Consider the following 13006-nt stretch of genomic DNA (forward strand, 5'->3'; position numbering starts at 1 on the left):
TCTTGTTTGGATTTTTCATTGTTGAAGGCTTTTGTGTCTTTTATGTTTTGAATGAAGGTATATTTCCCTGCAATAACACTTAGAGCATTGTTTCTTTATCTCTTTTCCTGAGAACTTTAGCTGCACCTTGGCCTTTTGGGATTATTGGGGCAGGTGTTTAGAAACTTGCAATTTTGGGGGCACCTAGGTGGTTCAGTGGGTTAAGCAGCTGACTCTGAATTTTGGCTTAGGCCATGACCTCACAGTTGGTGAGATCAAGCCCTATAAAGCTTATTAGTATAACATTAAGCATTTAAGGCCATGGAAGTGCTGTGGCCTTGCAGTGGAATGAAGAATAGACAGTGGCTTAGTCTGTGACTGTTTCTAAGTGCCTGGAGATGCTTAGAAAACATGAGCTTCTGACCACATAGTTAAAATTTGCAAGTCAGTATGTTAACCATGCTTGGAGATGATTGTTTTAACTTCTGCCACTTAAGTCTGAACCCTGGACACTAGACAAGTAGTCATTAAGAAGGAAAACTAAGACAGGCGACATTGTTCAACCTTCTCTTGTGTTCAGTAGATAAAAAGTAGGCAACTGTATGATTAGTGTTTAAAAATTTTTGCATAATAAGGGAAAAACAAAAATCCTTTTAGTCCCCAAGCTTCCCATGTGTGGTTCTGGTTTGTAGGAGGCTATTGGTACTTCCCAGATGGTCTTTGCAGGGCTAATCTGACATTGAGGCCCTTATTCTGGCAACCAAGTTTTAGGATATTCAGTTCCAGTGGACTTTTACCCAGAGCTCTTCCTAGAAAAAAGAGTCTTAGCTCTTGGCTGGCTGTTTCTGGCTTCCATTTTCATTATAGTGGTAGTCACTATGTGTTATCTTAGGCGTTGCCCGATTTCCTCCATTCTTGGTCTCTAAACTGGGATTGTAATGGTCTCAAGCCAGCTGCCTGGGTGTGAATCCTTGTTTTGCTACTTGTTTAACTTGCATCAGAAGTTGTTACGGAGGTGTGCCTGGGTGGCTCAGTTGGTTAAGCGTCCGACTTTGGTTCAAGTCATAATCTCATGGTTCATGGGTTCAAGCCTTGTGTCAGACTCTGTGCTGACACCTCAGAGCCTGGAGCCTGCTTTAGATTCTGTGTCTCCCTCTCTTTCTGCCCCTTCCCTGCTCACATTCTGCCTCTCTCAAAAATAAATAAACATTAAAAAAAAAAAAGATGTTGTTATGGAGAGGGGTACCTGACTGGCTCGGTTGGTGGCTCTTGGTCTTGAGGTTGTAAGTTTGAGCCCCATGTTGAGTAAAGAGATTACTTAAAAGTAAAATCTTAATAAAAGTTATGGGGGCCTCTGGGTGGCTCAGTTGGTTAAGCGTCCAACTTCGGCTCAGGTTATGACCTCACCTTTCATGGGTTCGAGCCCCATGTCAGACTCTGTGCTGACAGCTCAGAGCCTAGAGCCTGCTTCAGATTCTGTCTCTCTCTCTCTCTGCCTCTCTCGCTCTCTCTCTGCCTCTCTTGCTCTCTCTCTCAAAAATAAATAAACATTTAAAAAACTTTTTTAAAAAGTTGTTATGGAGATTATATGGGTTAATAATTACATCCATGCATGGTTCATAGTAAGCACTATATAAATCTTTTTGGAAAAGATAAACTGTGTTCTCTATCTTGATTGTGGTAGTGGTTAAATGTCTACACATTTGTCAAAACTCATCAGACGTGTGCCTTTAAAAAGAATTAACAGGGGCACCTGGGTGGCTCAGTCGGTTAAGCCTCCGGCTTGGGCTCAGGTCAGATCTCATGTTCGTGGGTTCGAGCCCCACATCAGGCTCTGTGCTGACAGCTAGCTCAGAGCCTGGAGCCTGCCTCCGGTTCTGTGTCTCCTTCTCTCTCTGCCCCTCCCCCTCTCATGCTCTGTCTCTCTCTGTATCAAAAATAAATAAAACATTAAAAAAAATTTAAAAAGAATTAACAAGGTTAAAGTTTACTGTATGTAAATTATATCTCAATAAACCTGACCTAAATTTTTTTTAAGAGATAAAAAGGAAATTCCTTCAGTCAGCAAAGGGTTTATTAGGTGTTGCACAGTAGGATTATACAGACATAACTCAGAGAGACCAGCCAGCCTAGTTGAACAAGCCAGTTGTTATGCAGGATAAATTTGCGTATCAGCATGAGAAGGTGATATAAGACATACTGCCAAGCAGCCTGTTAGTCATCTAGGTGAGAAATGCTGTTACAGGGGTTTAGAGGTGGGATTGCTTACTTTAGTCATAAAGATTTCATCAAAGTGGGAACCCGAGCTGGACCTTAGAGGGTGGGTAGGATTTGGAGACATGGGCATTTGGGAAGGTGCATGGGTTCAAGGTGCATGGGTTCATGGGTTTTCTGCCCAGGGGTGGAGAAGCATGTAGAAAGTTAAGGCAACTATGAAGGAGCTGATTGGACTAAAATGAACTCTCTGCCAGTCTGTGAGGATCATCTGTGTTCTCTGGGCTAACAAGTTCTCTTCATTCACAGAAAGGCCCCCCTTCTGGGAAAGACCGGGTGAAGAAAGGTGGATCCTACATGTGCCATAAGGTAAGTCAGTTCATTAAACTCTGTTTTGGTGTAGTAACAACCCATTAATAGAACCACTGTCATTAGCCCTAAAATGTCCCATCACTTCTGCAAATACATACCTATCCTTGTTGAAACCAGAAAAAAAAAAAAACGTCATCTCAAATTTGGACGCAGGGATGGGGAAAAGAAGCACAGATTGTTAATGATCTTTGGTTAATCAAATTCTATCCGTTGGACATTTACCTCTTTGGGAGACCTTTGTTGTCTCATGAACCAGGGTGGGCTGTGCACTTTCTCCAGCATGTATGTCTGGAAGTACACTCTTAATTTATTTGAGATTGTGTCTGGATTCTCTGTGGAGATTAAGGTAGAGTTGGAAATGGTAGGTTGGGGTGTACTGGAATGGAAACATCACAAATATTCTAGGTACAATGGTGTGCTTTGTGAAACAAGCATCATTCTCAGAGAGTGTTTCTGCTCTTTGGGCTATGATTTCAGTGTCAGAACTGGTTTTTCTTGGGTAGTCAGTGTGAGTTGGTGTTTCATGAATAACCTTTCTAAGGAGTTTGGAAATTGAATACCACCTCTCCCTTTTTTCTTTAAATCATATATTTTTAGTATCTCCAACACTTCAGCTTCTTTCTATCCCTATGCAAAGATGGCATTTTGCAGATGGTTATTACAGGAAGTTTTCTATGGTAATTCAGTCAGTCCAGGCGGTTAGAGGCTTAAAACAACCTATAAGGGCTCCACATTAAGTGACTAATTTAACGATGGATGTATTATCAAACTTTCCCTTAAAACTGTGGTTCTCAAACTTTATTGCACATCATAATCATCTCTAAAAAAGACTGTTGCCTTTTCTTCACTCACCTCATTTTGATTTCTGTGGAGTGTGGCCTGGGCATCAGGATTTTAAAGGAGTCTAGGGGATGAAAACATTCTGCACAGTGTAGAAAGCACTGGTCTAAAGAGAGTATCTGGGGGTGCCTGGGTGCTCAGTTGATTGAGCATCCAACTTGGGCTCAGATCGTGATCTTGTGGTTGTGAGTTCAAGCCCTGCATTGGGCTCTGTGCTCATAGCTCAGAGCCTGGAGCTTGCTTCAGATTCTATGTCTCCCTCTCTCTCTGCTCCTCTCCCACTCCCACAGTGTCTTTGTCTCAAAAATAAATAAACATAGAAAAAATTTTTTAAAGAGAATCAATCTCTGTAGAGTGTGTGTGTATGTGTGTGTGTGTGTGTGTGTGTGTGTGTATGGTATTTCTTAAAAATTTTAATCCAGTTATTTAAGCAAAGTTTATATTTAAGATTACTTTATGCTTTACACCTACATTTAGTAACAAGATGTGTACAAATTTATCTTTACAGTTCTAATTTTTACTTGAAATAAAAGCATTGCCCTAGGTCATCCAGTACTTTTAAATGTTCACATACATAACAGTCTTTAGTCCCAGATTTTTTCTCTCATTCAAGTTGTTACTGTAAGTATATCTGAATCCTCTTACTGGGGAAATGGACTTCCATGAAAACCAGGTGAATTTCTCTTTGCAGAATAGTATCTCTAAATCTTAGTTACCACCAATTGTGTTTCTGACATATGGCACTTAGTTACCACCAATTGTGTTTCTGACATATGGCACTTAGTTACCACCAATTGTGTTTCAATTTAAAAATTGAAAATCCATTTACTCTAAGAATTGAGGACCAGAAGATTTTCCCTCAAGAAAATAAGAGAAAATGAAGCTTGTAAAAAAACATTTAAGCATGAACACTAAATATATTCCATTGCCATGCATATGAATGTGTTTTCTTTAACATTTCATATTATTTGCTTAATTTAAATCTGTATTTTGATAAGCTTCTCAGTTTATTGTTTTAAAATATTTTTAACCTAATACATGTTTTTAATAAGTAAATATGCATGGTATAATTGGTTTATCTGGAGGTCAGCAACCTTTGTAAACTCATCTGTACTAGTAATGGTTCTGTAGATTCTGTTGGTTTTTCTGCACAGCTAGGTATATCATCTGTTAATACAGACAATTTTACTTCCATTAAAATCTTTATTACTTTTTCTTGCTATATTGCTTTGGCTAGAACCTCCAGTATAGTTTGAGTATGAGTGGTAAGAACAGACATATTTACCTCTTTTTATTTATCTTAAGGAGTTAAAGATACAACTTTTCGAAATTAGTTATATTAGCTGTAGTGTTTTCAGAGATGATCTGTATAGGTTCAAGGAAGTTTCCTTTTATTCCTAGCTTTTTGAGAATTTTTATCACAAATGGATATAAAATTTGCTGGATACCTTTTCTGCAGCTATTGAGATGTTTGTATGGTTTTTCTTTTTAAGTTTGTTAATATGGTAAATTACATTCATTGATTTTCAGTTTTCAAATGTTAAACCATCTTTGCCTTGCTAGAGTGTGCCAATTTAGGTATAATGTATTATCTTTTTTATAATTTATGGATTCAGTTTGTTAAAATGTTGAGAATTTTTGCATATATGTTTATGATTGGTTATTGGTCTGTCTTCTTATCTGGCTTTGGTATCAGGGTACTGCTGGATTTATACATTGAATTGGGAAATATTCCCTCATCCTGAATTTTCTGGAACAGTTCATGTAGAATTGGCAATATATCTCTCTTAAATGTTTAATAGAATTCCCCCACCCCAGGGAAACCATTTAAGGAGTAGAATTGTAACCATAAATTTAATTTAATTAATAACTGCAGGGTTATGGAGATTATCTTTCTTCTTGATTTAAGCTCTAAGAATTTGTGTCTTTAAGGAATTTGTTCATTTCATCTGAGTTGTGAAATTTATTGGCATAATCTCTGCCTCTTCTGTTTGTGCCATTTACATTTAATGTAATTATTAATATGGTTGAGTTTAAATTTGCCCCCTTGATATTTGTAGTCCTTTTTTGTCTCACTGTTTGTTTTCTCTCTTTTCTTTGACTTTTTTTGGTTCAGCATTTGTTATCCCTCCATCTTCTCTCCTTTGGTTTATTAGCTAAAACTCTTTGTTCAAACTTTTTAGGGATTCATATAGAACTTTTATTATACATTTTAGGATTTTCTTAATCTACTTGCAAGATGAATTTTGATTTAGTTATGCTCCATGATGGAGAGAGTAGTCTAGAAGAGAGAATAACATGGGATATTTTTTTTTTTTTCAGAATAAAATAGTAGTAGCTGCAGGATCTTGGTCAAGTTAATTGTAGATGATGGAGGTATTTAGCATGAGTCTGATATTTCAGTGGTGTCAGGACAGCACAGTGTTGGCTGCGAGTTACTTTCAAAGCACTTATCCTTTCCACTAGATTAAGAGTGGCAGCTATAATTAAGTTATTGAGCTGTAGACTCTGAAATTAGATCTGGATTGGAGTTCTGTAACTTCTTGCTAGTCTGTTATCTTAAGAAAATTACTTAGCCTTTCTCAGCTTCAGTTTTCACACTTGCAAAATGCACACCGTAATTGCCCCTGCTGGACAGTTCCTATGAGTAAAGAATGGACCAAGTATATAAGCACTACTAATACCATCATCATTAACCTTCATGTCTGTTACAACTAGATTGGTTTTTTCCCCTTTCCTTTTGAATAAGGAGCCAACCAATGAACTAACTAGAGAGGCAGAATCCTTGAAATGATTCTTTTGGCATAGATGAAAATCAGTAAAAGAAAGGAAATCACTGTAAAGAAAAAAAAAATAATGTAAGTCATTTTGAAACAAGTCACCTTGCTTAGAAGGGAACTTACTTTTGATCATGGACCAGGGCTAGTTTCCATGATTAAAAGTAAGCTCTGATCTTTATTCATAACTTTTTGAAAGTCTATCTGAAGTACAGCTTCAATCATGAGAAGAGAGCACAGAATGAAGAACTTTGAGGCAACTTGGCATTAGGTTAAGAGCCTAGACTCTGAAATGGGATGGAGAAGGCTGTAAGCTTGGATCCATCATTTACAAACCAGGTGACCCTATGCACACTATTAGCATCTCTGTGCATCAATTTTTCCCGTGTATACAATGCAGATGTGAATAATACCTTCCTCAGTGGATTAGTGGGAGGGTTAAGTGAATTAATACATGTGAGTTTTTTAGAACAGTTCATGTAGTAAGTACTCTAGAAATATTAGCTGTTGTTCTTGGATGTTGTTAGATTAATCCCTCTGGGGTTTTTATTCTAACTCATAACATGGAGTAAATCCTCACCCTCCTGCCAGTTTGCACCAAAATTACTAAGAAAGGAATTGATTTAGTGTCAATGGCAAGAGTAGTGGATCTGAAATCAAGAGACGGGATTCTGCTGTGATGATTTTATATTATGATTTTTTTTCACAATGAGCTACAATTTCCTTAAAATATCCCTTTATTCCTGAAAGTTGTCTTCTCATAAAAACCATAATGCTATCCCACTTGACTTCAGAGCCCCAAGGCTGGTAAGTCATTATCTTAAATGGATTGTTCCCGAGTCTAGAATCACATTCTTAGTGTAGATATTGAGATCAGTTTCACACAGTAATTATCCAGTTTGATGAAAAGGGGCTAAAACAGGTCCTTCTCACTACCTCTGTTCTTAATTAGTAAAATGACCCATATTTCAGCCAAAGACCTAACATCATTAATAACCATTTTTCTTGCTAAAAGTAGAGTTGGAAAAAAAAGGAAAAGCAATGAGGACGTTTAAAATCAGGCCATTTTCTTTTTTAATTATGTGTTCCATTAGTTGCCCATTATTGGAATTTAAAATGAATTGCTTATTAATAAATGTTTGTGGAGTGAATGAGTTCATTTGAAATGGAATGTTGGTGTGAACTGACTCTTGTATGGTGGTCGTGACCTCCCAAGCTTTAACCTAGGGTGAGACTTGCTCCTTAGGGTGTAGTTCTTCACAGTCATTTAGGTGAATGGAAGGTTTTAGAGACTGTTGTGATCTTTCTGTTGTCACTGATTTTAAGCTTCTTTGTTTTACAAAAGCAAACACTTCATTGCATGAACATTAGAAAGTAAATAATAAACATAAAAATGAGATAAAAACCATTCATCCTGCTTCCTGAAGTAATCTGTTGATAGTATTTTACCCACATTTTGGGGAGCACTTATATTTCTTTCCCCCCCAAAATGGAATGTTTCTTTATGTGCCAGGCTCTTCAGATACAGCTATTATAAAACTCTCTTACATATCATGGATGTCTTTTCTACTGTCTTATGTCACAGCTTCACAATCCTTCTCAACACAGTGCTCCGGGCAGGCACAGTTTGTCAGAGTTGTTACAGCCTGTGTTTTGTGGCATATGGACAACATCTTATTTTAAAATACTTTTTTATATAATTTGAGAGAAAAGCTGCATGTAGAAATATGCCATCCAACAGAGACCTCAGCCCCAGGCCTTAGCCACCACACATATTCCTCGTCTTTCCCATTTTTTATAGCAAATACCATTTGCGTTTTTGTAGCAAATGCCCAGTTGACCCTTGAACAATGTAGCAGTCAGGGGCACCAACCCCCCCATGGACAAAAAGCCACATAAAACTTTCAACTCTCTCTAAACTTAACTACTAATAACTTTCTGTTGACCAGAATCACATGAATAGTTGATTAACACACATTTTGTGTGTTATATGTATTATATACTGTATTCTTTAATTTTTTTTTAATTTTTATTTATTTTTGAGAGAGAGACAGAGTGTCAGCAGGGGAGGGGCAGACAGAGAGCGAGCTAGAATCCAAAGCAGGCTCCAGGGTCAGCATAGAGCCGACGCAGGGTTAGAACCCACGAACTGTGAGATCATGACCTGACCTGAGTTTGGACATTTAACCAGGCCTCCCACGCACCCCATACTGTATTCTTAAAGTAAGCTAGAAAAAAGAAAACATTAAGAAAATTATAAGGAGAAGAGGAGATATATTTACAGCATGTACTGTATTTGTTGAAAAACTGCATTTAAATGGACCCATGCAGTTCAGACCCATGTTGTTCAAGGGTCAGCTGTAAATCCACATTCAGATTCTGGCAGTATTATCTTTCCAGCACAAGTTTTTAAAACCTGTGGAGAAGCTGCCTATTGCTTTTGTTTTAGTAAGGAAGCAGATTAACCCCAAAATGTCAGGTAAGAGAAAGCTAGTTTCTATAATTAAGAGTGTTTGTGTCCATTATAAAGTAACAGTTACAATAACTTCCACGTGTCTGGTGCTTTGCTTTTTTATGTAAAGATAAGATAAAGGGTTTAAAATTTTTTTAATGTTTATTTTATTTATTTTGAGAGAGAGAGAGAGAAAGAGAGCGCATGAGCAGGTTTGCAAGTGAGCATGAGTGGGGATGGGGCAGAGACAGAGGGAGAGGGAATCCCAAGCAGGCTCCACCTGTCAGTGTAGAGCCTGATGTGGGGCTTGATCTCACAAAAGTATGAGTTGAGACTCTCAACTAACTGAGCCACCCAGGGATCCCACAATGAAGTATTTTGATGTTTTCCCATTAATAGCCCCATTTCATTGATGAGGGGACACATTGAGAAAGGTTTTACCTAAGGTTAAATTGCTAATGCATCTTGGATTTTGCTTTTTCTTTTCAGTAAATTAGCACAATGTTTGTCATGATTTCCATTTGTATATAGCCCAAATTCTTTCTGGTGAGAAGACTGCCTGTAATGTAACTCCATCCTATTGACCCATGTTTCCCTGGTTTTTATCATGTAATGTTTTTATACAGTGATTGTTTTGCCTGGAATTATTGTACTCCAAACCTTTGGGCAGCTCAGCTCATCTGGCACCACCTCGGAGACACTTTCCCAGGACACTTTGTCCAAAATAGCCATCTAGTCACTGCCACTCCTCTCTCCCTATTTTACTTTCTTCCAAGGTGACCACTACCAGAAACCATCTTGAATTTATCCATTTATTTATTATCTAACTAATCCCTGTTGAATGTAAACTTCTTGAGGACAGGTGCATTGTCTGTCTTGTTTTGCGTTTTATCCCTCGTGCCCAGAATAGCATCTAGCGTGTTGTGAAATCTCAAATATTTAATGAGTAAATAAGCCATATTCTGACATGATCATCTTGCTATCCCCTTAAGTTGCCTGAGTTTTTCCATTTTCATGCCTCTGATGTCATTGTCTTCTCTAGTTAATATACCTTCTTTCTTCCTTTCTAAATTATATAAATTAGTGCTACTCAAACTGCTGCCTATGGGTCCCATTGCATCAACAGCACCTAGAAGCTTGTTAGAAATGCAGATTTCTTGGACTCTCATTCAGATTTACTGAATCAGAACCTTTGGGTGTGTGGCCTGGGAATAGGTACTTAAGCTCTTTTGGCTATTCTTTTTGTTTTTTTTTTAAATTTAAATCCAAGTTAGTTAACATATAGTGTAATAATGATTTCAGGAATAGAATTTAGTGACTCATCACTTACATTTAATGCCCGTGCTCATCCCAACAAGGCCCTCCTTAATTCCCATTGCCCATTTAGCCTGTCCCCACACCAGCACCCCTAGAGCAACCCTCAGTTTGTTCTCTGTATTTAAGAGTCTCTTATGGTTTGTCTTCCTCTCTGTTATTTTTGTTTCCCTTCCTCTATGTTCATCTGCCTTGTTTCTTAAATTCCACATATGAGCGAAATCATATGATATTTGTCTTTCTTTGACTTATTTCACTTAGCATAATGTACTCTAGTTCGATCTACACTGTTGCGAATGGCAAGATTTCATTCTTTTTGGTCATCTTCAGGCTATTATGTGTATGCTCAAGTCAGAAGACCACCACTATAATCATGGCCATCCAGCCATGGCCCAGTTTTGCCTTCTGGAAGTCTTTCCTAAAGACTTTGGCACAATTTGGGATAATTTGTTACACTTTGGGACAACTCTTTAACCTGAATTAGTAAAACAAACAAACAAACAAACATCAAACAAACAAACAAAAAACCCTCAGATTTTACCCCCAGCCTGATTTATAACTGTTTGAGGTGCAGTCATCATTTCCACGACCAGCCCGTGATCTGCAGCAGGACAGGCCCATGCCTACAGTCAGGCTTCCTCGGGGCTGTGCAGAGCAGGCAGTCAGGAAGCGCTTGTTTTTTCTGCCGTGTGTGGTGCAGTTGTAGAACAAGAACGTCCATGCCTCTCCCTGAATTCGATTCTAGTTCCAATGTCGAATTCACTGCACACACTTGGTAGCATGGGGTGTTGGATTATCCCCTGGGATTTGATTCTAGAGGTACCAAAGCACTACGGCTTCACAGCAGCCTGCTGAGTAGGGCCTCTGTGAGATGAGGCTTCTGCTGCGTCCCCCTGCGTGGGGAACTCTGGGCATGTTAGAGCCTCCACTGCATGCCAGGCACAGGCAGAATAGCAGGTGCTGTCAAGCTTTTCATTCTTTCACGTATGTTTTTTTTATTCCTCTTCCCTCTACCTGTCTGAATATTGGTAATATTTTACATTCCTCACTGGCCACAGGGAAACTGAGAAAATTGGTTGCTACTGTTTCACTCTCTATAGAAGACAAACCACTGTGTCTTTCTTTCTATGACAGATGTACTCTGGAAAATTTCTATGGCAGTTGTGGAGATAACTTTTTTAATGTTTAACTTGAGAGAGAGTGTGCGCACATGTGCATGAGTGCAGAGGAGGGGCAGAAGGAGGGAGTGAGAATCCCAAGTAGGCTCCATGCTTAGTACAGAGCCTGATGAGGGGCTCAATTCCACGACTGTTAGATCATGATCTGAGCTGAAATCAAGATCTCAGATTAACCACCTGAGGCCCCCAGGCACCCCAAGAGATCATTTTTATGCAGGTTAGAAGCACTCAGCTTCTGTATCAGAAAGAAGAGTAAGAATCAAGAAAAAGTAAAAACAACCTCTTTCGTGCAGAGCTAATCCCTCCCCACCCCCTCTCCTCACCCGCCTTACAAATGACCTCTCCTTCCTGAGACCAAAGTTTCTTTATGCAGTTTCTTTAACCATTTGGTGGGGACTTTAGTTTCACTGGGCCAACTCAGCATTAATGCTCATGCTACACAGGATAACTAGTTTATTTTCATTCTCTGTTATTTTGGATCAAAGTACAGTCCTAGGATATAAGAATTCCATGCATGGTTGTTTTTGGAATGTGGAAACTTTTGATGTATTCAAGTAAGCCATGGTTATTCACTGAATACCTAGTAGGTGGCCAGCCATAAGTGTCAGTCCCTCTTATTTGTGCAAGTATGCATGTGTGTGCAGGATGAACACATCAGAGGTGGGAAAGGAGCATGAGATGTGCGGTCTTTCCATCTAGGAGCATAGAATCTTGCCTCAGAGGCATGTGCACTATAGTCAGACGTGGGTTCGAATTCTGCTTCCTTCAACAACTGTGTCGTCTTGGGTGACCCATTTAATTCCTCTGTGCTGTTATGATTAAATGAAACAACACTTGGAGTGTCTAACATGCCTGGAGTGTATTAGGTTCTCAATGCCTGTGTGTGTGTGTGTGTGTGTGTGTGTGTGTGTGTGTGCGCGCGCGCACATGTATAAATGTGTTCTCTGCTCCTATAAAATAAAACAGATACAAAATATCCCCTGCACAGTAATGTATCACTTTATAGCTAATACAAAAGCAATATATTTCAAAAAATGTTTTTCACAGCCTTTCCTACTTTTTATGTTTCTAGGCTTGCTTTTTAATTTTTGCCAATCAGAATAAAAAAGAACAAAACATTGCCATCGGTAACTACGTGGATGGAACTAGAGGGTACTATACTAAGCAAAATTAGCTAGTCAGAGAAGCACAAATACCATATGATTTCGCTTACATGAGGAATTTAAGATAAAAAACGTAAACATAATATAAATATATCTTAAATATATAATTATATAAATATGTATGTATAAAAATATATATGTATAAAATAATATAAAAACAAGGAGGTGAATAAAACATAAGGAGACTCTTAGAGAACAAACTGAGGGTTGCTGTAGGGGTTGTGGGTGGGGGGATGGGCTCAATGGGTAAGGGCCATTAAGGAGGCCACTTGTTGGGATGAGTACTGGGTGTTAATACATAGGGGCTGAATCACTGGAATCTACTTCTGAAGTCATTATAGCACTATATGTTAACTAACTTGTATATAAATTAAAAAAATAATTTTTGCCAATCTGTTGTATATTTAATAAATTTTAATGCTGCTCATAATTAATATTTTCTTGCTTGCCATTTAGCTTTATTATTTGCTTTAATGCCATATTCACATAAATGCAAAAATAACTTTTCAAATTATAAAAGTAATCTATGCTTACTGTATGCTTACTGTATGCTTACTGTAGGAAATTTGAAGCTCCACTGCACGAATATAACTACAGTTTATATTGCGGTCCATTTTGAATCATTGGTCTTGTTTCTTTGACGTATAAAATTGTGTAGCTTGAGATCTTACCACACATACAGTTTTGCATTCTGACTTTTTCACTTAACAGCGTATC

General features: G+C 38.2%; 1 protein-coding gene across 1 annotated transcript in view; it reads left to right on the forward strand.

The window, feature by feature from the left end:
* The window catches only part of SUMF1 (sulfatase modifying factor 1), a 96104-nt gene that overhangs the window by 81565 nt on the left and 1533 nt on the right, over window positions 1-13006 (forward strand). The window contains exon 8 of the mRNA XM_029918610.1: window positions 2503-2562. Coding sequence (XP_029774470.1) covers window positions 2503-2562 — 60 coding nt within the window. The remainder of the gene's footprint in view (window positions 1-2502; window positions 2563-13006) is intronic.

Source organism: Suricata suricatta, chromosome 12 (assembly GCF_006229205.1).
Source record: "Suricata suricatta isolate VVHF042 chromosome 12, meerkat_22Aug2017_6uvM2_HiC, whole genome shotgun sequence".
Taxonomy (NCBI): domain Eukaryota; kingdom Metazoa; phylum Chordata; class Mammalia; order Carnivora; family Herpestidae; genus Suricata; species Suricata suricatta.